This window comes from Thamnophis sirtalis, unplaced genomic scaffold (assembly GCF_051295495.1).
Source record: "Thamnophis sirtalis isolate CommonGarterSnake01/CBP01778 unplaced genomic scaffold, rThaSir2_p1.2 scaffold_15, whole genome shotgun sequence".
NCBI lineage: Eukaryota > Metazoa > Chordata > Lepidosauria > Squamata > Natricidae > Thamnophis > Thamnophis sirtalis.
In genome coordinates, this window is record NW_028261395.1 from 18,452,475 (window position 1) to 18,479,636 (window position 27,162).

At 39.7% G+C, this 27,162-nt stretch overlaps 2 protein-coding genes and 1 long non-coding RNA gene across 5 annotated transcripts in view; 1 reads left to right on the forward strand and 2 right to left on the reverse strand.

Moving 5' to 3' along the window:
- Window positions 1-960, reverse strand: part of USP54 (ubiquitin specific peptidase 54) — a 107,055-nt gene extending 106,095 nt beyond the window's left edge. Inside the window, exon 1 of one of the 2 annotated variants that reach the window (XR_015695105.1) lies at window positions 874-960. The gene's annotated coding sequence lies outside the window, so the exon portion shown is untranslated. The remainder of the gene's footprint in view (window positions 1-873) is intronic. The other variant, XM_087701864.1, reaches the window with a different exon arrangement.
- A 68-nt stretch (window positions 961-1,028) lies between these two features.
- Window positions 1,029-4,505, forward strand: LOC148042515 (uncharacterized). The gene is made up of 3 exons (XR_015695120.1): window positions 1,029-1,085; window positions 3,760-3,838; window positions 4,386-4,505. It is a non-coding gene; the product is annotated as an uncharacterized LOC148042515 (long non-coding RNA).
- Window positions 4,506-5,315: 810 nt separating this feature from the next.
- Window positions 5,316-27,162, reverse strand: part of MYOZ1 (myozenin 1) — a 40,391-nt gene continuing 18,544 nt past the window's right edge. For both annotated transcript variants that reach the window (XM_087701985.1, XM_087701986.1), the window contains 3 exons: window positions 18,852-19,086; window positions 15,217-15,385; window positions 5,316-5,875 (listed from right to left, as the gene is read on the reverse strand). In XM_087701985.1, coding sequence (XP_087558111.1) covers window positions 5,644-5,875; window positions 15,217-15,385; window positions 18,852-19,086 — 636 coding nt within the window. In that variant the 3' untranslated portion in view covers window positions 5,316-5,643. The remainder of the gene's footprint in view (window positions 5,876-15,216; window positions 15,386-18,851; window positions 19,087-27,162) is intronic.

Here is a 27,162-nt window from a genome sequence, read left to right on the forward strand (position 1 = left end):
TAAAACCTCAGAAATATAATGCAGTGCATTGAACTAGAATGAACACTTAATAGCTAAAAAGAAGTCTATAATTTCAACGTATATTAACAGCCTTGCAAAATCCCGCCACGGGAACACTGAGGGAGAAGTAATTATAGCAGAAATCAGTGAAACCCAAATAAATGCTAATAGGTTGGCCCCTTATATATAAGATCCACTTCAGAGCTGGCTGGAGACTTCTGGGAGTTGAAGTCCACTAGTCTTAAAGTTGCCAAGTTTGAAGATCTCTGCATCTTCATATTACAGTATATCTCCGGTTTTGTTTTTTTTTTAAGTGGGAACAAGCAGCACAAAACGTCATAACAGCAGAGATGTGGGGCATTAAAAAGCCATCGTTTTATTGTGCCCTGACAGACGAGTTCGTACAGATTTAGGACGGGGAAAACGTCACCACCGGCTCCAGGAGCATTTTTTTAAAAATGCAAGAGGCAGCAGAATGGGTCTTCAAAGGCCAAGGTGACCGTCGTCCACTATGGCTTCTTCTGGACCCCGCTCCCGCCAGGGCGTCTCGGGAAGTGCCCGCCTCTTCTCCCCGCGGGGGTGCCGTGGGGAGCTTTCGCCAGCGACACCGAGCTGAAACGGCAGCGTCGGCCCGCAGACCAAGGAGGTTGCGCATGCCCCCCCCCCGGTCAGCCGCGGCGGCAGGGGGATCCGGGGAGGAGGAACACCAGGGCTGCAGCACGAAGGCGGAGACCCTCCATCTTGAGGGGAAGCCCGCCCGCGTCTCCCCAAAGCCCTTCACGAGCCACTCCGAGGAGGCGGAGGCGTATCAAGCTCCCTTTGGCGATGCTTTTAACCCCGCGCCGGAGTCGCCGCCCGCCGACCCTGACTCACCGTCGTTGCCCGAGGAACTGCTCAGGAGGACGGCGCCGCCGTACGGAGGGCCTCCCCTCTCCTCAAGTCGCTGCTATGACTACGGGGAGGCCGGCAGCGACATCTCGCGAGAGCAGGAGTGAAGCCACGCCCCACTCTCTTTACCTCGCTGTGCAACGGGGCCGCTGCGGCTGCTGTTGTGCGGGAGTTGGCGTCGCCCGTCGGCAATTTCGGTGCTTAGCTGACCTCGGTCATCGGTCACTTCCTCCGTGCTCCGCTGCCACCTTTATTTTGGAGGCGGAGAGTTGGGCTCAGGCGGGCTGTTTTCTCTTGCAGAGGTCTTCAAACTTGGCCACTTGAAGACTTGTGGACTTCAACTCCCAGAATTCTTCAGCCAGCATAATTTACTTTTTTAATCCCAGAGAATTCTGGGAGTTAAAGTCCACAAGTCTTAAAGAGGCCGAGTTTGAAGACCTCTGATCTAAGTGGAGAGATTGCAGAGGAATGATTGTCCACAATGATTTCTAATTTCAGTGACAGTTTGCTGGTTGGCAAGGGGGAGGAGAGATGTGAGAGAAGGAAGTGAAAACCTTCAAGCCAGTAGAAAAACTAAGAAATGCTAAGGGATGATTGACACCCTCTCCCCTCACTCTAGTTTGTTTGCTGCCTGCAGAGATGCTTGCAAAGGGACGGGAATATGGGCCATATCAACAAAAGTTGATCTCAACCTACAAACCACGTACAAGTAATTTTATCATCTCAGAATAAGCAGATTTCTTAGAACTACAGTATATAATATCTAGTTCACTGCCTCCCAATGAGATGCCCATAAAGTAACTCAAAAAAGAGGTATCATATAACACTTTCTCCAAGAAACTCCCAATAGTCCTAAAACTGTGATCACCACATCTCAGTATTCAGATTAAGTTATGCCCAACAATAGCTCCTTTTGGAGAAAAATGTTTTTTTCCCCAAAAGAAGCGCCAATAGGTTGGGGCTTTCATACGAAGCCTAATAAAACATAGGCCTTTGTATTACCAAAAGAAACATTTGTCAATATGTGTTTCATGTAGCAGTCATATCCTGTACTTGCATTATCACAAGAGATTCACAATGCATTTGTTGATTCGAACCCAATAATTTGAAGTATTCTGAGGTTTTTAGTGCCTAAAAAATCACCTTCATTGTTGGAGTGAAGGTGAGTGCATCTTCACAAGTTTGTTTTTCTGATTGTCTCATTTGCAAGTCAAATCTGCAGCAAATTACTGAAGAGATGTGTAGCCTACTGGCAGACTTGAATCTATTTTTCCCCTCAATTCAATGGTAGTCCATGCTACCAAGAAAATGCTTTAAAGAGATATCACTTTAAAAAGATATGACAATTTCTTCTGCTTCTCATAAAAATATCCTAGTCAATACCTTTCATTTGCTTTGGCCCAATTGTTAAAACGACTTTTGGGTAACATATGATGATCTACTAGGCTTGTGTGTGCTTAAAAAATGATGCGGAAGAAACACTCCAGAGCTGAAAGAATATATTACTGCTGTTAGGTGCGGTTTTGTAGTTAATATGACTCTTAAGTCATGGCACCTTTTTTTTCAGGCCCTGGCAGAAAGCTGTCTTAATTAATATTCAAGAAGGGTTGGACTTGCATGAGTTGTATGAAACTGTTCTTCCTCTTGAAATGTGCATAGCTCTACCATTTTCATTAAATGCATAGTTCATGGTGCTTACTGCTGTGAGAGAAATTCCATGAAAAGGACGAATGATCTTGGCAAGGATCCTTTTTGCATATTTATTTATTTAATTTGTTTGTTGCCCATCTCACTCTGGGCAGCTTCGGGTGAATAGGCAGGGGAGAAATGCTTTAAAAAGTGGTGGGAGAGTGCTGCGAAAGAAAGAGAGGGAGGGAGGGAGGGAGGGAGGGGGAGGGAGGGAGGGAAAAATGAGAGGGAGAAAGGACCACAAACTTGGCACTATATGCAGCTTCAGAGCACAGCAATACAGGGCTGGAAGGTATCTGGAGGTCATCTAGTCCCGTGGCACGACAAAACCGCGGTCCACTAAAGCGCGCCCAATTAAAGCGTGTCGCTGACGTCATCAGCAGCGCGACAACAGCGACCGCGGAGAAAAAAGGGCGCTTTAAAAAGCGCTTTGAAAGCAAGCCAATTCAAGTTAAGGTAAGGGTTAGGGTTAGGGTTAGGGTTAGGTTAAGGGTTAGGGTTAGGTTTAGCATTAGGTTAAGGGTTAGGATTAGGTTTAGCGTTAGGTTAAGGGTTAGGTTTAGGGTTAGGTTTAGGGTTAGGTTAAGGGTTAGGTTTAGGGTTAGGTTTCGGGGGGTTAGGTTTAGGTTTAGGGGTTAATTTTAGCTTTAGCGCTCACAGCGTGCTTTTTTCGTCGCACTGTGATGACGTCAGGTACGCGGTTTCGTCGAGCGCGCTTTAGTCGAACGCGGTTTTGTGGTGGAACCATCTAGTCCAAACCCCTGCTCTAGCAGGACATTGTTAAAGTGAGTTTCTATCTTTTGACCCCATCACATGACTACATGGCCATGCCCACCCAGTCAAATGACCTACCACCACCACCAAGCCAGGCCCACAGAACTGGTAGGGAAAAAAATAGATTTCACCACTGGGAGGAGGCAATATGCATGGGAGGGAGGTGGGATCTATTATTAGTTCTTCAACCACCTCCAGCATGATACTCCCCCTTGGAACCCCAAGCCATCTAGCAGACCCAGGTCTTCACACCCTTGTTGATAGTCCAGAGGGTGGGAGCCAATCTCATCTCAGTGGGGTAAAATGTTCCAAAGAGCGGGGGCCACAACAGAGAAGGCTCTTCCCCTGGACCCCCACCAGCTAGAATTTCTTGACTGATGGGATCTGCAACATTTGCCTCCTTTGCAGGCACAGGTGGTATGAGCCTATCCCATTGGAGTGAGATGATTCCTTGTGTAACCTGGACCATGCCATGAGGTCTTTATAGGTAAGAAACAACACTTTGAATTGCAGCTGGAAGCAAATGAGCAATGGGTTCTAAACAAAGAGCCAAGAAGCAGGCACAGTGAAAGCACCTACTGGGCTTTTTAAAAAGGAACATTTAAAAAAGCTATTCTTCTTGGATTTTGTCATCTTCAGATGGAGTGAAATTATTTCCCCAAACCAATCCTTGGAATGCCACAGAACTTTACCAGCTAGTTGATTTTCCAAAGGCACAGACCCAAGAAACAGTTAAACTAGAAGCTACCATTCACGTATTTTCCTTCTAAATTCAGGGGTTTTGCTCCCAAGATGAAGTGGGAAAGATTTACTCCTACAAAAGGATCATACGTTTGGACATATGTGTTTGTTTTTTGCATATAGGAGCCAAGAAGAAGCTACTTGCCTGGAACCAAGATATCACACTAATCATTATTGGAAGAAAGGTGCACAGGACACCAACTTTAGCCATAATTAGATAGTTGCTTTATTATATCTTGACACAAAGTTGGGAAGAAATCATACCAATCTAAATCTTTCTGTGTCCTTAATAGGTTTGTGCTGCATTGATATCCACAATGAACAACATTTCAAGGACTGTGATTGATAGATTTGTCACTAGAAATTCCAGCCCTGCCCAGTGTCATCTACCACAGCGAAGGCCTCTCCAATTGGTATGGACAATTGTCTGGTTATTCCATGCATTCAGGACTTTTTGATTGTTTTTCTTGCCCATTCTTTCCCAAATGATTGTATTTTTTAAAATGTCACTTTTACAATTTTACAGGCTAGCCATCATCTAAGAGCAAAAAATGAGATATTTTGGAATGTTTAGGCTGCCATGTAATATCATCCAGATTTGTGCACTGAACTGCAGCTGCTGATTAGTATCATAAATCAATACATCCAGTATAGGAAATCTTCAGAGAAGGGGTTTATGGGGTCAATCCCAGACACTGTTCCTGAACTAATCAATACACATTTCATATCCAATGCTAAGAAATACATTACAAAATTAAACACAGGACAAGATTCATCCAGCATATTATAGTGGAGTCAGTTATGAACTCTTTAATTTGCAGCAAGCCTAACTTGCCACATTGGATTGTTAACATGTGATTATCATTCATTTTAACAAGTTTATTTTCCGCCTTTGTGAGATTTTTTTATCCCACCTTTGTTATTCTGTAAGTAACTTAAGGCAGCAAACATAATACACTATTCCTTCCTCTTCCCTACTTTCCCCACAGATGAGGTGGGTAAGAGAGAGGGGCAAAGTCTGAGCCAAAGTCACCCAGGCAGTTTTCATGCCTAAGGCGGGACTAGAACTCACTGCCTCCTAGGGCAGCACCTTAATCACAGCACCAATCTGGCTCTCGGTTTCTTAATCAGGTTTCTGATTCCTGCTGTTTCCTGAATGAAAATCAGTCAAGGGAAGATCATCTCATAGACAGAACCCACAGAACCAAGGAAGAAATATCACATTGTTTTCTATCTTTGTAGATGCTTTATTCATTTTGCCAAATGACAAAACAATGGAACAAAGTTGGGACAGAGCAGACCGGAAGAATTAAGTATCACAGGGTTTGTATTTATGCTTTGGAGTGCAAATAAAAAGACTGACTCTTTCTTTCTCTCTCTCCCTCACTATTTTAGTGCTTTGTTTTCTTCAAACTCCAATATGGATCAATACCACAGCAAAGATGCATTAGATTGTGGTTGTCCTTATGGCAAAGTTGAGAAATTTCTGCATGTTCAGCTCCTTAATATAGACATGCAAATGAACAGATTAATGACAGGAAAGGGGGATTTCTATAATTCTTCAGTTTCACCTGCTGGTGGTACATTCACCTCGATGTTGTATTCAGTTGGTTCTCCCGACCCCAGCCAGGGTACTGGGGTCCTGTTAAAGGAGGGTCGATTGGAGACTTCTTGATTATACACAATTAGAGGCTCAGGTAGCAAAGGGCCAACTTCAAATTCAGGCATTTGGAAGGTCATCAATTTGATTGCCTTCTCATATCCCCCATACGGCATTGCAGTTCTAGGGAAAAGTAGAATCAACCATCAGGGTTTATAGCTGTTAGAGTCTTTTCCCCCCAACTCAGTAGATCAACAGATTTTAGCTGTACGTGTTCCTTTGACAAACCCAGTCGATCCAGTCCTGTATTAATAACTATTCCTAGTTCTATTTCTAAGCAACCAGGTCCATTTGTCCCTCACAAAAAAAGAGTACATTTCAGAAAATCTAAATAAATAAATGGACAGACAAAACCCTCCGTCATAAAGGTAGCATGGAAATGTGTAGAAATAAATTAGGATAATAATCAGGTGTATATAACATATGTCATTTACATTGTAGATTGTATAAGGCACATTAAATTCTAAGAAAATTATTTAAAAGGAAGATGTGGCTGATTCAAAATCATTATCAGCTATCCAGTGATGCTGGTCCAATGTTAAAAACAGTTGGTCAATAAAAATAAGCATCAATTTATAGCGTGGCAATTTTAGTTTTGAATATCAGTAATGTTTTCAAGCTATCACTTTGTGTAGAATCATGCTGGTGCCCATTAAAAAAAGATTTTTATTACATATGTAGTTAATAAATAAAAATATTATCAAGGCTGCAGTAGAGTATGTCCTTTAAATTATACTGGTTGATTGCACATCAGCCAAATGTTTATATTTGATTTGGCATTTTTATCCATCCATTAAGTCCTTTCCAAAGACATGGGATAGGTAGATATTCTAATATTATTATGGTTCCTCCAGTGACATGCAGTGAGCTTTATGGCTGGTGAGGCAGCAATTTTTTTAGACTTGTGGACTTCAACTCCCAGAATTCCACAGCCAGGCATGCTCAGTTCCAATTTAAAGTGACAGCATTTCCCCCCCTTGAAAAATAAGTTTTCCCATGCTTTTTCTTCTCCCTCCCCCTCCTTCCTCCCTCTCTCCCTCCCTCCCCCCTCTCTCAAATAAACACGCGCACACAGAGAAGTTGGATCCCTTTCTCACTCACTCACTCTCAAACAAACACAAACACAGAAGTTGGATTGGATATATTTTCCAAAGGCTTGAAAGCAGCTCCTCTGCCATACCCTCCCTTCCCCTGCTGCCTTCCGATCTGAGCCTTTGATTGCAGGTGAATCATGTTGCCTTTTCAAACTTGTAATCAGTGAAGCTGGGCTTATATACTTTTATCCAGCTGTTTGTGTGTGTGTGTGTGTGTGTGTGTTTGAAAAGGCAACGTGGTTCTGCATGCAATCAAACTTTTTGAATTCCTCCCCCCTCCCCACACACGCACCTTTTTCAGCTGTTTCAGAGAGGATTTCAACTCTGCTTTTGCCTGCCCTCATAAAAGGCCAGAGCTCTGAGTCAGACTGAGCTAGTTGCTCCCAGAGAACTCTAAAAAGCCTCTAAAAATGCCCTCTACAGGAGGCGAGAGAACACGTGCCTCCTTTGCATACAAAATTTTTCGCTTTTTAACCCTTGCTTAACTCTTAAAAGGTGAAAAATTGCTTATGCACAGGAGGCCCATAGTTCTCTCGCCTCCTCCTATAGTTAACACTAAGCAGACTCCAAGTCACTGTGACTTGGAATCTGGCAGCAACTACCTTGGCTTTAATTATTTTTTAAAAATTCTTTAAAATTCTTTCCTTTTCCTCATGACTGGTGAGGCCACGCTTCCCCTGCCTCTAGTGACTGCACGTCCCTGGGTTCCTCATACAGCCAGATGTTTGGATTGGATTGCATTTCTGTCCACCTATCAAGGCCTTCTCAAGGAGCTGGGATGGGGAGGGGATATTGTTGGTTGATGATGCTAAAGGTACTGGTGCTGGATGTAAGTTATCCAAATAGAACTGTCTTTTGCAGTTGACTGAGTGGCATTTTTGATGCACTTTGACTTGGTTTTATTGCCAAACTAGGTAACATCATCTGTATCAGAAGGGAATGAGAATACGTGACACTGCCCTGGTGGTGTAGTGGTTAGAATGCAGTATTGCAGCAAACTCTGCCCACAACCTGGCATTCGATCCTGATGGAGCTCAAGGTTGATTTAGCCTTCTGAGGTTAGTAAAAGGAGGACCCAAATTGTTAGGGGCAATATGCTGACATTGTAAACTGGTCAGAGAATGCCATAAAGGACTATGGGGAAATATATAATTCTATGTGCTATTGCTATTGCTTTTATTTTGTATACTATTGGCTTTCCCTGTCAGTGTTGGTGGAAGTAGTCTTGGCAGTTGTCTATTGGCTTATTTGTCTGAGTTTGTAGTTGTTTCACTTTATTTTATTTCATTTCATTTTATAAAATTTGATGTTAGTGTTGATCTCTCATTTTATAAAATTTGGTGTTGATTTCTGCTCATCTGGGCGTTGATTGCTGGTGACGAGATGTTTTAGGCCTTTTTGGCTTTTGATTATTTCTTTTGAATGCTTTGTAGATGTTATTTATATCTATGTGTCTATTGATGGTTGATATGGCTAAACTAAGTTTCAAAGAATTGAAAATGTCAATGCTGAAGTGGTGCTCCAGATGTTTTAGGATTGTATCCAAGGGGCCTATTATTATTTGTAATACCTTTGCTTTCTTTTATCACAGTCACGTCTTTTATTTTGTGATACTTTTTCCTAATTCTTTCTCTTTTATTCTGCTATCTCTAGGAATGGCAACTTCCACTATTCCAACTATCTTGCCCTTCTTACTGACAATTATTAAGTCTAGGGTGTAATGTGGCAAATGCTTTTTTTATTTGAATTCTGAAGTCCCAGACACTTTAATGTTTTCATTTTCTATTACTTTGTATATTTTATGGTCCCACAAGTTCTTGCTTGCAGGCAAATAGTATTTCTTGCAACTATTCCAATGCACCATTATTGCTAGTTATTGTTTGTTGCAGTCAGCCAGATATCCATACTGGATCTGGTATTTTTGTCCACCTATCAAGTCCTTCCCAAAGATCTGGGATAGGCAGATGTAGATGTTCGATGGTGTTTCAGATATCATCGCAGGATGTGAGTTGTTCCCATAAAGCTACCTTTTGCAATTGACTGATGGTGAATCCATCAATGCCAATGGTGTTCAACTGATGCTCCAATTGTTTTGGGATTGTATCCAAGGCATCTATTACTATTGGTACTACCTTTGCTTTCTTTTGCCATAGCCATTCTATTTTTGTTAGCTGGTCTTTGTATTTTGTTATCTTCTCCAGTTCTTTCTCTTCTCTTTTGTTGTCATTATCCACTCTCCATACTTTTTTGTCTTCCTTATCAACAATTATTTAATCTGGGGTGTTATGTGATAGGTGCCTTTTGATTATTATTACTGAAGTAAAGAATACACAGTGATAAAAAAACTAAGCAAGATTGTATTAATAACTCACTCTTTACAAGAATTCAGGGAGGACAACTGACAACATTCCCGTATATGTTATTATCCTAATGCTTTTTTTCCTAGACCACTAAAACTGTGGTCTCCTCTACATTTAAAATATAATTGTAGGATTCTCTTATCAACATAATGTGACCAACAAAATAGTTTCAGAACTGAGGATCCGGGGGGCGGAGCCTGTTGCCGAGGAGGGCTCAACCGAGCTCCTCTCAGAGATCTGGTCTGTATATCTAAATAAGATCATAGATATCACCCCTTTTTGGCTAAGAAAGGGGCAGGGAGTAGCTCTGTGTGCTAGGGTCTATTCGTAATCCATAGCCTTTCTCTTTTTTTTTGGCTGTGGACAGAGATTAGACCCAGCGTGAGCGGAGCTTTTATCTCCAGCCAGTTCTTCTCAGCTGCCTTTTTTTGCAGCCCCAGACAGGCGAGCCCCCCCCCCAGGACAAAGCAAAGTTGTTTCAAGCCAGGATTAATACGGGCGGGTCCCACTCCTGTGAGATTTATGCTTTTATTACTATCTTAAATACCAGCACCATTTGTCTTAGAGCCTTCTTTGTTTAAACGGACTTCAAAATGGCGATTTCTCTCCGTTGGTGACTGATAGGGGATGTTCTTAGCCGGTTTTACCTTCCTGCAGACCGCTCCTTAACAAAATAAACTCTTTTTTCTTTTTGGAAACAGAGGGGAGCGAAAGCGCTGTTTATTTGTTTATTTATTATGGCACCCAGGTCAAAATCGAAGCGTCTCTCTACAAATGTGCCTAAAGAATCTAAAGAATTTATACTGGAATCGCAGCCCTTGTCTCCTACGCCCTCTACTGGAGAATTTTTAACACAGGAATCTTTCTTTCAAATGCTTAATGATTTTAAACAAGAAATCAAGGAATTTGTATTGGAGCTATATGATGATTTAAAGTCTAAAATTGACCAAATGAAGGCGAATACGTTTGCAGCCGTGTCTGCCCTGTCAGATTATTCTGCTGAAATAGAGAATAAATTGGAAAGCTTGGAGGAGGCTAATTTTAATTTGACTACTAATATTCAAATATTACAACAAAAAATTAGAGACACTGAAGAACAGCTCGTGATGATAAATTTTAATAGGAAGGCATTTGCAATAAGAGTCAGAGGACTCCGCGAAAAGGAGCGAGAGAATCTGAAACAGACCTTTGTTGAAGCCTTCAGCCATGCGGTGGGAAGCCCGGGGCTTAACTTTGATTGGCAGATTCAGAAAATCTATCGCCAGAACTCGTTGGTAGCGGAACAGCGACAGCTCCCGAGGGACATAATTATATATTTCTCCACAAAAGAATCCAGAAACGCGATTATGCAAAAGTTTCATAATAACAGTCTGCGTGTTGGTGACCAGGACTTGATTGTTTTCAAAGAAATACCTTTCCAGATGTTGAGAGCAAGAAGAGACTATGCTTTTTTAACTAAAGAGCTTAGAAATCAACAAATTCAATATAGATGGGAGGCCCCAGCCGGCATTACGGTCACATTTGAGAATCAAAGATTTCGTCTTAACTCTGTTTCGGAGGCTCGAGATTTCTATTACAAGACTTTGAAGGCGGGACTTCCTGATTCACTTGGAAAAGAGGAAAGACAAGCTGAAGGAGAAGGCAAGCGGCAGGCCGCGTGGCTGCAAGATGGAGGGGGTAGCCTTTCCTCCCTTGGAGAAGCAGAAAAGCGGAGATCGAGGATTTAGACATTTTAAAATATTTGCCAAAGTTGTGGACTGAATGGGGGTTTGCGACCTCTCTCCGGTAGAAAAAGCGGAACTTATTGGTGGGGTGATATTGATTGTATATATGTAAAATGAATGCGGAATGATTTATGTTGTTTAAATTCTGTTAGAAGGGATTACTTTAAAACAGAAGGTTAACTGACTCTTGTTGAAAGTATTATTTGAATATGTGGAATGATCCATGCTATTTAATTCTTATTAGAAGGGAAAGTTGGGTGAAATTACTCTGAGCTAGATCATAAACTAATGTCTGCATAAATTTGATAGTGGTAAATATTAGACAAGCAAGGGATGAGGGTAAAATGCATGCGGAATGATTTACGTTCTTTAAATCCTATTAGAAGAGAAAGCCGGTTGGGATCATCTTAAGATAGAATGTAAATTGATTTTTGTGTAAAGTAATACTTGATCCACACTGCTTAAACTTTACTAAGAAGGGAAAGTTTGGTTAGATTATTTTGAATTACTGTTTGAAAATAAGGTTAAGAAAGATTATTTATGCTGTTTAAATTCTATTAGAAGGGATGCCTACACAAATTTGTATAAATGTTTATCTGAATACAAGGTTAAGGAAGAGGAACGGGAGAGTCTACAGGAGGTTGGGGTAAATAACAAAGAAGTAAGAGACGAGAATAAAATATAGATAGAATGACCTACACTATTTAAGCATAGATAAAGATGGGGGGCTGAGCTCAACACAAAGAGTTCTTTTTCTTTTTTTTTTCCTTTTGCTTTTTTCTCTTTTCTTTTTTCTTTTCTTTCTTTTTTCTTGTTTTTCTTTCCTTTAATATATTACTTTTATTTTTAATCCATACGTATACAAGATACTTTAGACAGAAGGCAGTGCCAGGTGTGGGCCCTGGGAGGTCGGGAGGATTAGGGATGGGGATTTATGGGGGGTGGGTGGGTGGGTGTTAACATAGTCTCAATAAGAACAAGAATGTACTTATATACGGTTGTTTTTTTTTCTTTTTTCTTTTCTTTCTTTATATTTTTTTCCCTTGGTTTATTTTACTTTTTATCAGATTAAACAACACTTGAATAAAGGCATACACCAAGGAGGGAGGTAGAGGGAAAGAAGAGGGAGGAGTAAGGAAGGAGTAAGGGGAATGTAAGGAGGGCGTGTTGGGAGTAAGGGGAGAAGGAAGGTTTGAGGGGAAAGGGAAGTAGGAGGGGAGTGTTAGAGGGAGAAAGGAAAGTTGGAGGGGGTGGATGGGGTGTATGGAGGAAGTGTCAGGTGGGGTTGTGAATGATGAGTTGTGTTTTCTTTTTTATTTTGTTTTATTTTTTTTTTATCTTTTTCTTTTCTTATAGCAAATACCCTGTATATAAGTGATTGCAAAATGGAATCTGAAAATGAATAAAATATATTTTAAAAAAAAATAGTTTCAGAACTACTGTATCTTTAATGAAAACTGTCCTCATTGCAGCTTCTGCCTCTGATTACTTCCTAACTGAAGAGGTGGGATTTACTTACCTTCCCTACTGGTTTGCAAATGTGAGCACGCTGCCTTCTGTGCATGCTCAATACTTGCACATTACGTTGGGGGGGATGGGGTGGGGCAGAGCCTCCTGCAGCTGCCGCTACCGGTTTGCTCAAATCCGAGAGAACCAGCTGAATACCACCTCTACCTAACTGATTTAGAATAGCTTTGGTGATGATTGACACACAAGTACATCTTAATTAGAAACTAAATTAGAAGACGGCAGGCCATAAAGCTCTCAATATAAAACAAGATTTCAACAGTTATGAGGCAATGTATTTTTCATGTTTCACTATGCTGAATTAGAAAAATAATAATTTATTTCATTTATAGATTGCCCGATTCCTGACATTTGAAATAACAAGGCAAATTCTGATTAAATGTTAAGGCACCTTCCTTGATGGGAGTTATACAGGGAGTCCTATTGGGTTGAATAGGATCTTGTTCAGGGAAATTGGGCCTAGTAACCTTGTATTAGGTGCAATAAATTTTGTTTTCTGATAACTGAAGAAAAGCAGTTCTTTATAATGATTTTATGTAAGCAATCCAGATTTTTCTATGTTGTTCTATCACTAGTATCCGAAACATACTTTATGCCCTCACATATTCTCGCATGTTTCCCATGTTTCCCAAGTATCCTCCATTGTTCTTCTGGTTGATTCTTTATATCTTTTCCATATATTTCTTATCAAAGTTATAGAATCTGCAGAAGATCTCGTAGTTCAGATCTATTATATGTAGTTATTCTAACTATTATACTTAGTTCTATTAGTTCTAATAGATCTATTATACTTAGTTGTAGTTATTCTAATAACTCTAGTAATTAACAGCCACTGCCCACTTCCAGAGAGAATGAGTTGGAATTAGAATAAAGTTTTGTTCTTCCTGGCCAATTGTTAATTCCATGTACTAGAACAGGGATGTCAAACTGGCAGCCTGTGGGCCAGATGTATCACACACAGGCCATGCCCACTCCAGCTCCGTGAATTGGAAAAATGTCGTGAAACATCACGTGACGGCAACATGATGTAGCAAGTTTGACACCTGTGTGCTAGAAGATGAGGACTCTAGGAATGGATATGATAGTCTATCCCTTGTGTGCTAAGAATTTGAAATACATTCCATGTTGAATTCTTACTCTCCCACAACAACATGTGGGAACAGGACAGACCTATACGGGGACAAAGAGGGTGTTCTAGGAAGGAATGAGGGAAGGCTGGCATGTATTTTCAGGTTGGTTGGAAGCTTAAGAAAAGGCCATATGTTTGATCTATGCTATTACAGGGAACGGTCCAAGTGTAAAGCTGACATCCAGCTTCTTAGTCTTTGTGTGAAGATGAGAAAACTGATAGAAAACCAGGCATCATTTGCAGCAGCAGTGATGGGATCCTTTCTAATGATGCAGGTCAGCGTAGGAGCCTTTGTTGTGATTCACTAACCTAACTTAACCTTTAAGGAAATCCAAACAGCATTAATTCCCCAAAGAAAATGGGAATAGTGTTGCAGTCTCAGGTAAGGGCTGCTCTTTACCCTCAAGTGCATGATAAATCTATTTGAGGTCAATGGGGAAATGCTCAAGTCAAAGGGAAGTACAGTTCCCATTGGGCACAGAAGATAGTAAATTTGCTTGGATTCCCATCATATTTATCAGACAAGGAGACAGATATTTGGCTTTGGAAGAGTAGCACTGGCTGCAGCTGCTTCAGCAATACTTCTACCAAGTATCTGGGAACAGGGCTAGTCCTGAAGCTGCTGGTTTACCACCTCACTCTAACTGGATTGCCATTTCGTTCTGATGCTAAAGCAAAGCACTGATAACTTGATTAACAGAAAAGGAACACTCACCATGGCCAACTCACTGTGGGACAATTCAACAAATACAAAAGTTAAGTTAGTGAGTTGGCCATGGAGAGTTGGCTGCAATGAATGGGCTATGGTGTGTTGTCCTAGATCAGTGGTTCTCAACCTTCCCAATGCTGTGACCCTTTAATACAGTTCCTCATGTTGTGATGACCCCCAACCATAAAATTGGTGTCTCAGTTCCTAAGACCATCAAAAATATGTGTTTTCCGATGATCTTAGGCGACCCCGGTGAATGGGTTGTTTGAACCCCAAAGGGGTCCCGACCCACAGGTTGAAAACCACTGTCCTAAAGGGTAAGTAGCCATTGCTTAACTATTGGTGTCCAGATGCAGGCTCTCCTCTTATAGTACTTGGAGGTTCTGCTATCAAACTTAACATGGGGCAGGGCAGGTAGTCTCTTTTGTACAGACACTTAAATACCATATTCAGGAAACTGCTTCTTAGCAGAAAACCAGTGAACATGACGCTGCTTGATTAATTTCTTTCCTGCAGATTCAAATGAACTGGATTCACATAACTGTCTGCTGCAAGACACAGCAACCAAAGCCTGTTGTGCATCTGTTTTCCAAGATTTAAATTCTCGACATTTTTCTACGGCCCTTCTGAGTCAACATAACTACAAGACCATAGAGCGCAGCTTGGTTATGAACATGTTATGGATACAAGTTCCATTCCTGGCTCATGAAAGATTGTCTTTTTTTCTGCAAATAATAACATGGCATGAGAGAGAATGTGTTCCATGGGGACTGTCTTTCGCACCTCATAATCTGTTAGAAAGAAAGCACTCCTGATCAATAAGCTGAAATGCCAGGACAATAAGCATATCAGGTATCTCATCAACCCTCATATTTCTTATCTACTGCCAATCCCTCCATTCTTGTAAGCATTTCCCCTTACCTATTGAAAGATTTATAAAGGCAGAGGTCAGCTTTGGTGCCATTAGACAAGGGATCAATGCTGAATTCACTTTTCTCTTGTGGGGTGATGCCTAGGGCTCTTTCCCATGGAGAAATGTAGGTCTTAGGAAGGGAAACCTTTCCTTTCCCACTCCCACTTTTATTTTCACCTATAATATAAAGGAAAAGAAGAAAACTTAAGTCAAGAGAAAACATACAAAGCAACATCCTAAACTGAGCAATGGATACAGATAGTCCTCGACTTATGACCACAATTAAACCCAATATTTCCATTGCTAAATGAGGCAGTTGTTAAATGAGTTGCACACCATTTTACAACCTTTTTTCACAGTTGTTAAATGAACTACTGCAGTTGTTAAGTGAATCATGTCATTGTTAAGCAAATGTGGCTTCTGCCGTTGACTTTGTCAGAAGCCGATTAGAAAGGTTACTGTTAGATTGGGTAAAGGAAAGACACACTGAGGCTTAGGCAACAACAGCTCTTTATTGTAACAGAACAACTATGTACAATCCAGCGAAGGTTCAGTCTGACAGCAGCCCTTTTATAGGGAGCTGTCAGACCCTTCGACAGTGAGATTGACTCTCTGTTCCCGCCGGAACAGAGGACCTTGGTGGAAACCATTATGACAGTTGCTAATATCTAACAGTTACAAATGGTAATCATATGACCCTGGGATAGTGCAACTGTCATAAGTACATGCCAGTTAGCAAGTGCCTGAATTTTGATTACGTGACTGTGGGGATGCTACTACTGTTGTAAGTCGGAAAAACAGTCATAAGTCGCTTTTTTCAGTGCACTGTAACTTCAAATTGTCTAAAATGAATAGTTTTACATTGAGAACTACCTGTACTATGCAGAATCAAGTGAATGATGGAAGTAAAGGTTCTTTCAAGCATATACTTAACCAAAGCAACTCAATGTCTGTGCTCAGGATATGCTGCTCAACAAATTATCCATTTTTATGAACTCTTATCTTTTCCTCCCTCCGCATATCGCTCTTCTCTTCTGTAATAAGCAATACAGGTAGTCCAAAATTCATGTTGTTAAGGAAGATATTTGTTAAGTGAGTTTTGCTCCATTTTACAACCTTTCTTGCCACAACTCATGGCAAGTTGTTAAATTAGTAACCCAGTTGTTAATTGAATCACATTCCCCGTTGATTTGCTTATCAGAAGGTCGCAAAAGGAGACTGCATGACTCCAGGACACTGCCACCGTCATAAATGTGAGTCAGTTGTCAAGCATCTGTATTTTGATCATGTGACCATGGAGATGCTGCAAAATACGTAAGTGTGAAAAATGGTCATAAGTCACTTTTTCGGTGCCATTATAATTTTGAACAGTTATTAAATGAACTGTTGTATGTCAAGGATTACCTGTATTATACTAAATACAGTCAAGGAGCAAGAAATACTAAGAGAAAGAAGCTAAAGGTGTGAGGAAAAAAAGGAAATCTAACTAAATCTAGTTTATACCAACAAAAGTTACTATCCTCCCTACGTTTTTCTATCCATGCAATCCATCCTTGATTCACCACTTCCAAATACTAATGTTTTTCAAATTTCTTATCTCTTTTGGAAGTCCCCCCCCCCCTACCCTGTGGAACATTCTACCCCCAGAAATGAGACAGGGCCCCCACTCACCTGGCCTTTCGGAAAGGTGTGGAAACATGGCTCTGCTCTCACCGAGGAGCTTGCAAATGTGTGATTAGTGCCTTGAAAACCCCTCCCCTTCCTTTTAATTAACTCTTAACATTGATTTTTAAACACTTGCTCTTTTTAATATTTTATATATTGTTTTTATGTTTTTATATCTTATTCATATACAGCCCAGAGTCCCTGTTGTGAGGGAGATGGGTGGTTTCAAAATTTGGTGAATAAATAAATTTAGATCAATTCAATCACAATTCCCTTGAATCTCTCCTTCCTTTCACTCTTCCTTTGTACATTTGTTCTACAATTTGATCCCTATTTGTTTTCCCTTTATAATAAAACCACTTTAATGGACTTGCTCTCCTTTGTGTTCAAGCCACATTCATCACCCATTCATTATTTACACTTTTTTTTCATTATACCACCTACATTTTCCCCACTCATATTTTTATGTATCTCTAACCTGCAAAGGTCTCACTCCTTGATAACAGATAGGGCTCATATAAAGCTATTTTCATTTCTAGCAATAAAGGTAGCTGTTCTGTAGGGAGAACGAGGCAGACGGGAACTGAGGCAAGGCAGGTTGAAGCTAACACAACCTTTTATTACAGTAACATACAGCTCAATGTAAGGCAAACCTCGAACCGGCAAACAGCAAAACATTTGACAGCTGACAGCCCTTTTATACTAGAGCTGTCAGACGCTTAACCAATAGAATAGCTGGATTCTTCCGCCAGCTGGCTGCTTGCGTCTTAGCCAATCAGGAGCTAGCAGTGCAAGTCAATGGTGTCGTAGCCTCAAGGACTTAACAGTAGCTAGTTCATTGTCCAATGCGGAGGACAATGAACTACCTACCTTTGCATTAATATTTGCACATCCTAACACTTTTCCACTTACTTTTAACTATTTAGTAAACATTCTACAAAGTACATAAATACACCTACTCACTGTAATTTGTTTACTACCTTGTCTTTGGTATGTTTTTATAGTTTTGATAGTATAAAAGTTAATATGATTTGCTACAAAAAATTTGGGTTCTCCCTTGTTTACATACAGAAATCCATATTCACGCCTCTCCCCAAGCAACATCCCTTTAATATCATCACAAACCTAAAAACCGATGCAGCAAAAACTTAATTCATACATGATTTATTCAGAGTGCCATTATTATGAATGAATAGAATGAATGAACAAGTTTTTAAGCAATTTTTTAGCTAAGGAGAGATCATAGGAAGCAAGGAGAAATTAAAATAATAAGGATGGGACTAAAAAGGGAAAAGACATTTAAACCATGATTACATAATTATGTTGTAGAATTTCAGATGCTTTCAGCAAACTCACTAGGGCACTGTGGGACATTTCATATTTTTGGGGGAAATGCAATGATACTCGACAGTTGTTAGGCAACGTACAAAAGTACTAGCTGAAAATAGTTCAGTTTTAGAACATGGGTGCTATGAAAAAAGTGACTGAACTAGTAAAGACTCTGAATTAAGAAAAATTGGGAACTTCATTAAGAAGATAAGGGAAACAACTTTCAGGAAACAAAGAAGGGATTAGATTTGTCCCAATTTTATCTCCAAAAGACTTGAAAATATACAATACGGTTGAGGAAATGTCATTCTATATAATATAACTTCAGGCTTTCAAAAATGCTTTCATATCATGTAGGAATCTCAGTTAAATGTTTCAATCAACAAATCAAATAGCTTTGCTGTTTCATTTGAATAGGGTAATGGTTTACCAAATAACTCCAGAGTTTTTAATTAAACTATATGGATAATAGAACTACCAATGGTGGTAAAAAAAAAAGAATTATGTCCTTTTCTTCAAAGCCAGTTCAGGCAGTGTCAGCAGAAATTTTCTCAGATATATTCAGATTTAAGAAAGATCTTGAAAAGAACAGGGTTTTCATATTAAGCATTTTTCTTTACTCATCTATTGGATGAAAACAAATACTTACCTTTTCCACCCCCAGCCTCATTTCCATTTCCACCTCCGTCCACTCCTCCCCCTCTGCCGGCAGATCCCTCGCTGTGGCCAGTCCCAGTTCCTCCAGCACCACCTTTGCTCCCAGGCTTTGCAGGAGGAGTGGGAGGATAGTGCAGCTTGCTGGATCCGTATGGTCCTACAGTTACACCACTCATCATTCTCCCACCACTATAGCAATCAGATGGGATAAACCTCTGGAAGTGATCCTGGGTAAGAAGACAGAAGGGAAATGTAAGGAAAGAGGAGGATGAAGTAAAAGAAAGGAGCAAAATTAAATAATTGTCAAAAAACGAATTCCATATTTCTTTTTTATCTGCTAATATTACTGAACCTATTGTGCTTAGATGATGAGAACAACATGTTGATTCATATCCAAATAAATTAGTGACCTCAAGGAACAACAGTGAAAAGTGCTGTCACTGATCATTTTAGTATTTTCAATAGTTCATTTTAATTTTAAAAATTAAATCTTTAGAAAGGGGTATTCTTGAGACACAGCTACAGGTAGGCCAGTATTAAAGGGCAGAATCAAGATTTAAATTACTATATTGCACTATGTCATGGAACTAATTTATGAACTTAGTTTTTTCCAAGTGGAAGTTCCCCTTCTTCCTCTTCATAACTGGCTGCTGCTTGCACATAGGAAGACATGCATTTGATTTCTTCTATGTGCAGCACAGTTTAGGGAAGAAAGTTCTGTAGGCTGTAAACAGGCTTCCAGTATCAGCTATCTGGGCTGCTAACTATAGGTGAGTGGGTGGGTATTTGGGAATACCCAAAGCCTGAGTTATCATACTCTTTTTGCTGCATTTAGCACCAGTCATAAAGCTTTAGAGCAGCCACTGAATATGCCATCTGGGCACAAAGCCTTTAGCAAATGACCTGACAAAGTTCTGGGGAAACTCCCTATAATATACCTATATCAGTGCCCTATTTTAAGGACAACAAGGGAGGCATAAGAATACAGAAGAAGAATATGTAGGTGCATAATATAGTTAGGAAATGCAAAGAGATAAAAAAAGTTAGTTGGGTAGAAGCATGCTAACTACTAAGATAATGAATGTTAATGCTAGATTAAGCCATTTTGTGCTTCAGGTATGACAGGAATTGATCTCACTTTATTCAGGGATATTGGTAAACAAGTTTTTGATAAGCATATGTGCATTCCAAATTAATACAGTATGTTAAATGTGTTCTCAACATTCTGAATAAAAAGAATTGGCAACACTATAAAGAGCATTTGGCTCAAAATGAGTAGAGAAACAAATAAAAGCAATACTGTTGTTGGCATCTAGAAAATGTGAATAGCTTCCAAAAATAAAATGCAGATCTTTCAGAGGATTGAAGTATTGGGGAACTATAATTATTTTGCACATGTTAGAAGATTCTACCAATTGTCCTCTTTTTGAGAAATTCATGACTTGGCTTATTGACAGCTATTTTTCATCACAGGACTGAGGAAGAGCATCAGCTCTCCCAATTGAATCATGATCAAAAGGAAAAATTTAACTGTGGAAGTGGAAGTTGCAGGAACTCCAAGGGAAACAACCTATAGGAGAAGAACAGGCAGAGTTGGTGTGTGTGTGGAATTAAGCACATCATCAGCATAGACTCGTTATGTTGCCACAAACAGTACAAGTCCAACCCCACTTGAATTCCTTTGACTCTTATCTCTCATCAATTTAGTATTGATCTTTAGTTGACGTATGGTCCTGATCCTTTGTGCATGACACCAATCATGGTGCAATTCTGGATTCTACAAGAGACTAAAGGTGAGTCAACTCCAATGCAAATTTCATATTTTTTAAAATGAATTTTAATATTTTAAAAGTAGTGATAACTATTACTGATATTTTCATTAACAAGCTAAATGATCATATGAATATATAGTCTCCTTGACACTTTATTCGAAGAATGCTCCAAGTGGAGGAAGTATTGATTGTGTTACTTCAAAGTTCATCTCTAGTACTGTACAGGGTAGCCCTTGATTTATGATTGCAATTGTGCCCAGCATTTCTGTTGTTAAGTGAAACATTTGTTAAATGAGTTGTGCCCCATTATATACAACCTTTCTTGCCACATTTGTTAAGGGAATCACTGCAGTTGTTAAGACAATAACACAGTTGTTAAGTGAATCTGGCTTCCCCATTGATTTGGCTTGTCTGAAGGTCGCAAAAAGGGATCATATGACTCCAGGACACTGCAACAGTCCTAAATATGAATCAATTGTCAAGCATCCAAATTTTGAACACATGATCATAGTCATAAGTGGGGAAAATATCATGAATCATTTTTTTCAGTGCCATTGTAACTTCGAGCAGTCACTAAATGAACTGTTATAAGTTGAGGACGACCTGTACATTTGTTTTAATGGTGGATGAGGTCGATGAAATTACAATTATTATCCTTCATTAAATTTATATAGCTGTTCATCTCACTTCCATGACTCTGGATGGCCCACAAAATTAAACAAAATACAAAAACACCCCCCAAATAATAGCAAACATAAAATAGTTTGCATTTAAATAGTTTTTAAAGAAGCATCCTGTCTTGTTTATATTGTTTTTAATAACATTGGAAGAGATGGACAAGCTGCTTTATAAGACGTGTACATGATGCAAAATTTGGTGGAATATCTAATACCCCACAACAAGGTTTTTCAAACTGCTCCACAGTTCAAGAGGCACCTGGAACATGAGGGGCCTCTGGTAGTGAGTCAAGGCAGGTGAAAAAAAAATCACTCAAATACAACTTTCCAAATCCTTCCAGTAATTAATATAGGCCAGTGGTCCCCAAACTTTTTTTGGCCGTGGCCCACCTAAGCATGTCTAAAATCCTGATGCCCCCACTGTGACATATAATTCTTACTTTACTCAAAAAGTGAACTGTACTCATGTGAAGGCCATTAACGTGGTTTAAACAAGATTCAAATTGCCCCCATTAAAAATCAAGTTGCTCCCCTGTGGGGCCTGAGCCCCACACTGGGAACCACTGATATAGACTGATAGGTTTTCCAGACAGTGATTAGTAGATGCATTTGACAAAGCTGTACTCATGCTTCTCACATTGATGATGATGGTTATAAATTGTGAGCTAGACAAACCTTCACTCTAGAAAAGATAACCTCAACTGAAAAAGGAGTAATATTTTTTGTCTGATTACTAGACCTATGGTCTCCTCTCAGAAAAAAACAAACCTTCACAAAACTCCTTTTGTGTATGTATTTTTCAGTTTTGATCCGTAGCTGCATTGTGGCAACTTAAAACACCCAAGAAATTCATTATTTGCTGTAGTTTGACAGAAAACAACTTCATCACATTTGGTTGATTAGTTATGTGAACAAAGACATTGTTAAGTACATTTTAACTTTAATCGTCTTTAGACGTTTAAGCCTTTGCGGAAAAACTTTAATTTGAAGAGTAGTATTATAATTGTTAACATCAAAACAAACAAATATTAACCAGTCGTGGTTCAGAGTGATTTAGGATCCAAATTATATGCCAGGAGTAGTTTCCTAACTACAGCAAAATGTTCTTTTTATTTATATAGACATATTTAATTCTAGGAATAGCCACAGGAACCCAGAAGCCCAACTGCATGTTTAACCACCATGCATTAAAATCTGGTACTTTTGTCATGTTTTGATTGAGTTTGAGTTAGTCATTAAATAACCAGGCTGAGAAACACATGTTGTTTCAGACATAAGTCAGGTTTGTTACTTCCAGTGGCTCCACACACAAATAACAAAGGTGACCAATTTCCTGCCGTTACAAGGCACTGGATTCCCTTCACTTTCAACATTTCCAATTCGGCAATGGAAGATGATCCTTCTCAAAGAGATGGAGATGGTAAGGAATCCCTGGGTACTGCTACCACCGAGAGAGAGACTGATCTGCTACTCTGACAGGATGGCACCACTGCCTTCCATGATTGAGGCCATCAAGTGTGTTTCTATTTCTACTCCCCTGATTAAGGACTTCCCAAAATGCTTACTCTCTAAGTTATTCACAACAGTCATCCTTCTCAACTACTTCAATGCTTTCTTAGTTATTTTAGTGTATAGGGGAGGTTATTTTACAGGTTTTTTTTCAGATGCATTCCACACACATACAGTATACTATAATATTGTGCAGGAAATGCTATGAAATTAAGGAAAGTTAAGGGTCTTTTCTTATTTCTGTGTTGCTTCCAAGAAAACTTTGTGGCTGAGACCATGTAATCATCATATATTAAAGAGAATACAAGTGTGACTTCACCTTTTACAACATTTTGTGCCTGTAATACTACTGACTATTTTTCCCTTATATGTTTAAAACATTTTTTCATGCAAACCTATATACATTTACTGAGACAAAAAGCCAATTACCATATGTTTAATGGCCTTTGCCCTTATGTCTGTGAGTACAGAATTGTAATTGAATTTTTCCCCATCATGAATGGAAGAACTACAGCTTTTGAATTGTGATTAAAAAAATAAGTGCTGATAAATGCAACTACCTATATATCTAGAAAACCAGCTAACCTGTCTGGTTAGTAATGAATCTTTGTCAGAAGTTTCTAGGAGTATAGGCATCCAAGTATTTTTATATCACCATTAATGCTATCAGCTCCAGCATCTCCACTGCAGACAGCCCAAAAGGAGGAGACTATGGAATGGAGTAGGTTGTGAGCAATTAGTGTCCCTTTGTCAAATGTTTTGCTGACTCAAAATATATCATGTCCATAGCATTTCCCTCACTCTATCAAAGACAGGAAACAAGCCCTTGCCCCCCCCCGAGAGAAAATACAGTTTTGTCCTTGAGTCCAGTGCTTCAGGCTTCAAGATACATTATCATTATAATCTATAGGATTTTTTTATAGTTTAGTATCCTTATACAATAATTTCATAATATTGTAGTGAGTAAATTCAAAAAATAAATTTCCAAGAATTAAATGTATGCTTTATATTGACAATCTTTCTCTAGTTGTCAGTGGGTATGACTCCTATACTTCTGGATGGGGTTTCAATTCATGAGATCTAGCAACGCAACTAAAGTTTATAGTTATTCATACATTTCTAGGTACAACAACAATTTTTATTGCAGAGTGGCCCTTCCATTCGGGCGGCATAGAGAGGAAAACATCTCCAACATCAGATACTGAGGGTAGCAGTGGGACTCCATCAGATATTCCTTCCAGAGCTTTTTGGCTATTGCCATTTCTTGCAGGTTGCCATTTTTTGTGTGTCACAAAGCCCACCTGGTTTCCTCAACTGACTTGCTAGCTTCATATGCAGGGGGAAAACAAGAGAGGATCGGATATGAATTAGGAAAATACCTTGCTTTTCCCTCAGGTCTGATATCACTATTCCATTTCATTTATTCTCTTTCATAATCACCTATCATTTCTGGATATTTGCAGACCAGACATATAGTCTTTTTTTTTTAAAGAAACTCATGTTTTTTAAGAAACTCATGTTTTTAAAGCAATGGCTTTAACACGAGCATAAGGCCAGCTTCAGGAAGTCATAATTGAGTATAACAAATGGATTTCATGATACTTTTAACTGCCATTTTTACATCTTCATGTTTTCAACATGGCTGTGTTTTTTATTCTTTGAAGTATTCAATGAATCTTCATAGAAAAAGGAAAGCCCATAGGAAGAAATAATAAAATCTGGGGTTCTGAGGTAGAAAGGTATGAAATGGTGGGATGAAGGGGGCTTGCTGTGGAGGGTGTGAAGAAGATAAACTTCAAGACATTCATTCAGAACTGAAGAAGCTTGTTGGATGAGAAGCAAAATGTTTTCAACGAAAGTCCAGTTGCTTCTTGAAAAAGCACCTTTGGGACAACCGTGACCTGGATGATTGAGAATCTCCGTAGATATAATCTGCAAGAGTAACCCGGCAGAATTTTCAGGCAGCTTTGTCTCCCCCCATTCGTTTGTTATGCAGAGGACAATGAGCAGGAGGAGGTCAACAACAGACACACTTGCCTTCCTCCAGAGAAGAATTTCCCCAGAGAATTCTATGGGCAGGAGGATGAAGGCCAAGAGAGGAAGAGCATCGTGCTATGAGAGGAGATGAGCAACTTTCACCTAATGAGAGTAACCAGCCTCAGACCTCATACTTAAAAGAAAGTGCAAAACAAGTGATTCTGGGGGAAAGCAGTAAGGAAAGGGATAATAACCAAAGTCTATAGTTAAGCTATAAAACAATAAATGAGTAAATATACCATAATATTAAGAAGAACAGATAGGGAGAGTGAGAACAGGAAAGCTGAATGAAGAACTAGTGCCTGGGTGGAAAAGATATATACAACTACAGAGGGAGATTCAAGCTTAAAACCAAAATATTTTTTTAAAAAACAAAAAATTTTCAAAAACATTGAGAGGGATAAGTTTAAAGGAGACAAAGCAAGAAACCATAGTCTTCAGCATGTAAGCATATATATTTTTTATTATAATTGCAATGCAGTAAGTCTATGGGAAGAGAGAAGAGAGATCAGGCCTTTGAGCACAGCAATATGGGTGGCCCAAGGCTGGATTCTTTCCCATTCTATTTAATACCTAACAAGAGACATTGGTTGATGGTTTGGGGTACAATATCATCAACATTCAGATGATAACTAGTTCTACCTCTCTACCTAAGACTAAATGGGAGAAATGGTGGAATCTAGATTTGAGGCTAATATGATTAGATCCGAACAAGATGGAGTGACACTGAACTTTCTGTTAATTCGAAACCAACCAATTGTGAGACAATCCCAACATTAGTTCTTGATGGGATTGCACTGCCCAAAGGGCATTTACCTGGGATTTCTGCTTGACTCACAGCTTCTGCTGGTGCAGCAGGTGGACAGGAGTGCTTTGGCCCAGCTTTGCCTGGTGCACTAGTGCCAGCAGTCCCTAAGACAAGTGGCCCTGGCAACTGTCAATCATGCCCTTATCATTCCTGAACAGAGGTGCTGTGAATGGGATTGCCCATGAAGACCACCCAGAAATTTTAGCTGTACACAGGCACAGCTGCCACATACTAACAGGATAATCCCAGGCTTGTCACATACTACACGAGCTCTTTTACTTGCCAGTTTGTTTCTGGGCGCAATTCAAGTGCTAGTAATAACTTATACATTCCTAAATGGCTTGGGACCTAGATATCCAGAAATCCTTTGGTTCCAGATACCTATTTATTTATTTTATTTTTATTTATCTAGTTTGTCAAACTTGTACGAGATAACAGATCTACTGTAAGTATAAACATGGACATGAACACAGGAAATGGATACAAATAAATGGCGACATTAGGATAGGGACGGTAGGCACCCTGGTGCGCTTATGCACACCCCCTACAGACCTCTTAGGAAAGGGGTGAGGTCCATACTAGACAGTCTAAGATTAAAGTTTTGGGGGTTGGAGGATGTAACAACAGAGTCAGGTAGTGCATTCTAGGCATTGGTCACCGTTGCTGAAATCGTATTTTCTGCAATTAAGTTTGGAGCTATTTACCTTTACTTTGTATCTATTGTTTGCCTGTGTATTGTTGCAGTTGAAGCTGAAGTAGTCATTGACAGGTAGGACATTGTAGCAAACAATTTTGTGTATTACGCTTAGGTCAGACCTTAGTCAGCATAGTTCTAGGTTGTCCAAGCCCAAAATTTCATGCCTGGTGGCATAAGGTATTCTATTGTGGGCAGAGGAGTGGAGTACTCTTCTCATGAAATACCTCTGGACTCGCTCGATTGTATTAATGTCCGATATACAGTATGGATTCCAGGCAGACAAGCTATATTCAAGAATTGGTCAGGCAAAAGTTTTGTATGTCCTAGTTTGCAGTACAATGTTACCAGAGAAGAAGCTTCTCAAAATTAAGTTAACAACTCTTCATGCCCTTTTTGAATGCTGTTACAGTGAGCTCTGGGTTCTTAGATCATTTGAGATGAGTACTCCTAGGTCTTTGACTGAGTGAGGGTCGTCTACGAGGTCATATCCGCCCAGCTTGTATTTAGTTTTCTGATTTTTATTGCCAATGTGTAAGACAGAGCATTTGTTGATTGAAATTTGGAGTTGCCAATTGTTTGACCATTCTGGCACATAGTCAAGGTCGCTTTGTAGGACAGAAATATTGTCGGTGGTGTTAAATAGTTTTACGTCATCAGTGAAGAGGACCAGCTGCTTATAATATCGCAAAGGTCATTTATGTAAAGCAGAAAGAGTGTGGGTCCTAAAACGCTGCCTTGGGGGACACCACTATTAACTGGTGCAGGGTTTGATAGGGTGCTCCCTATTTTGACTATTTGTTGCC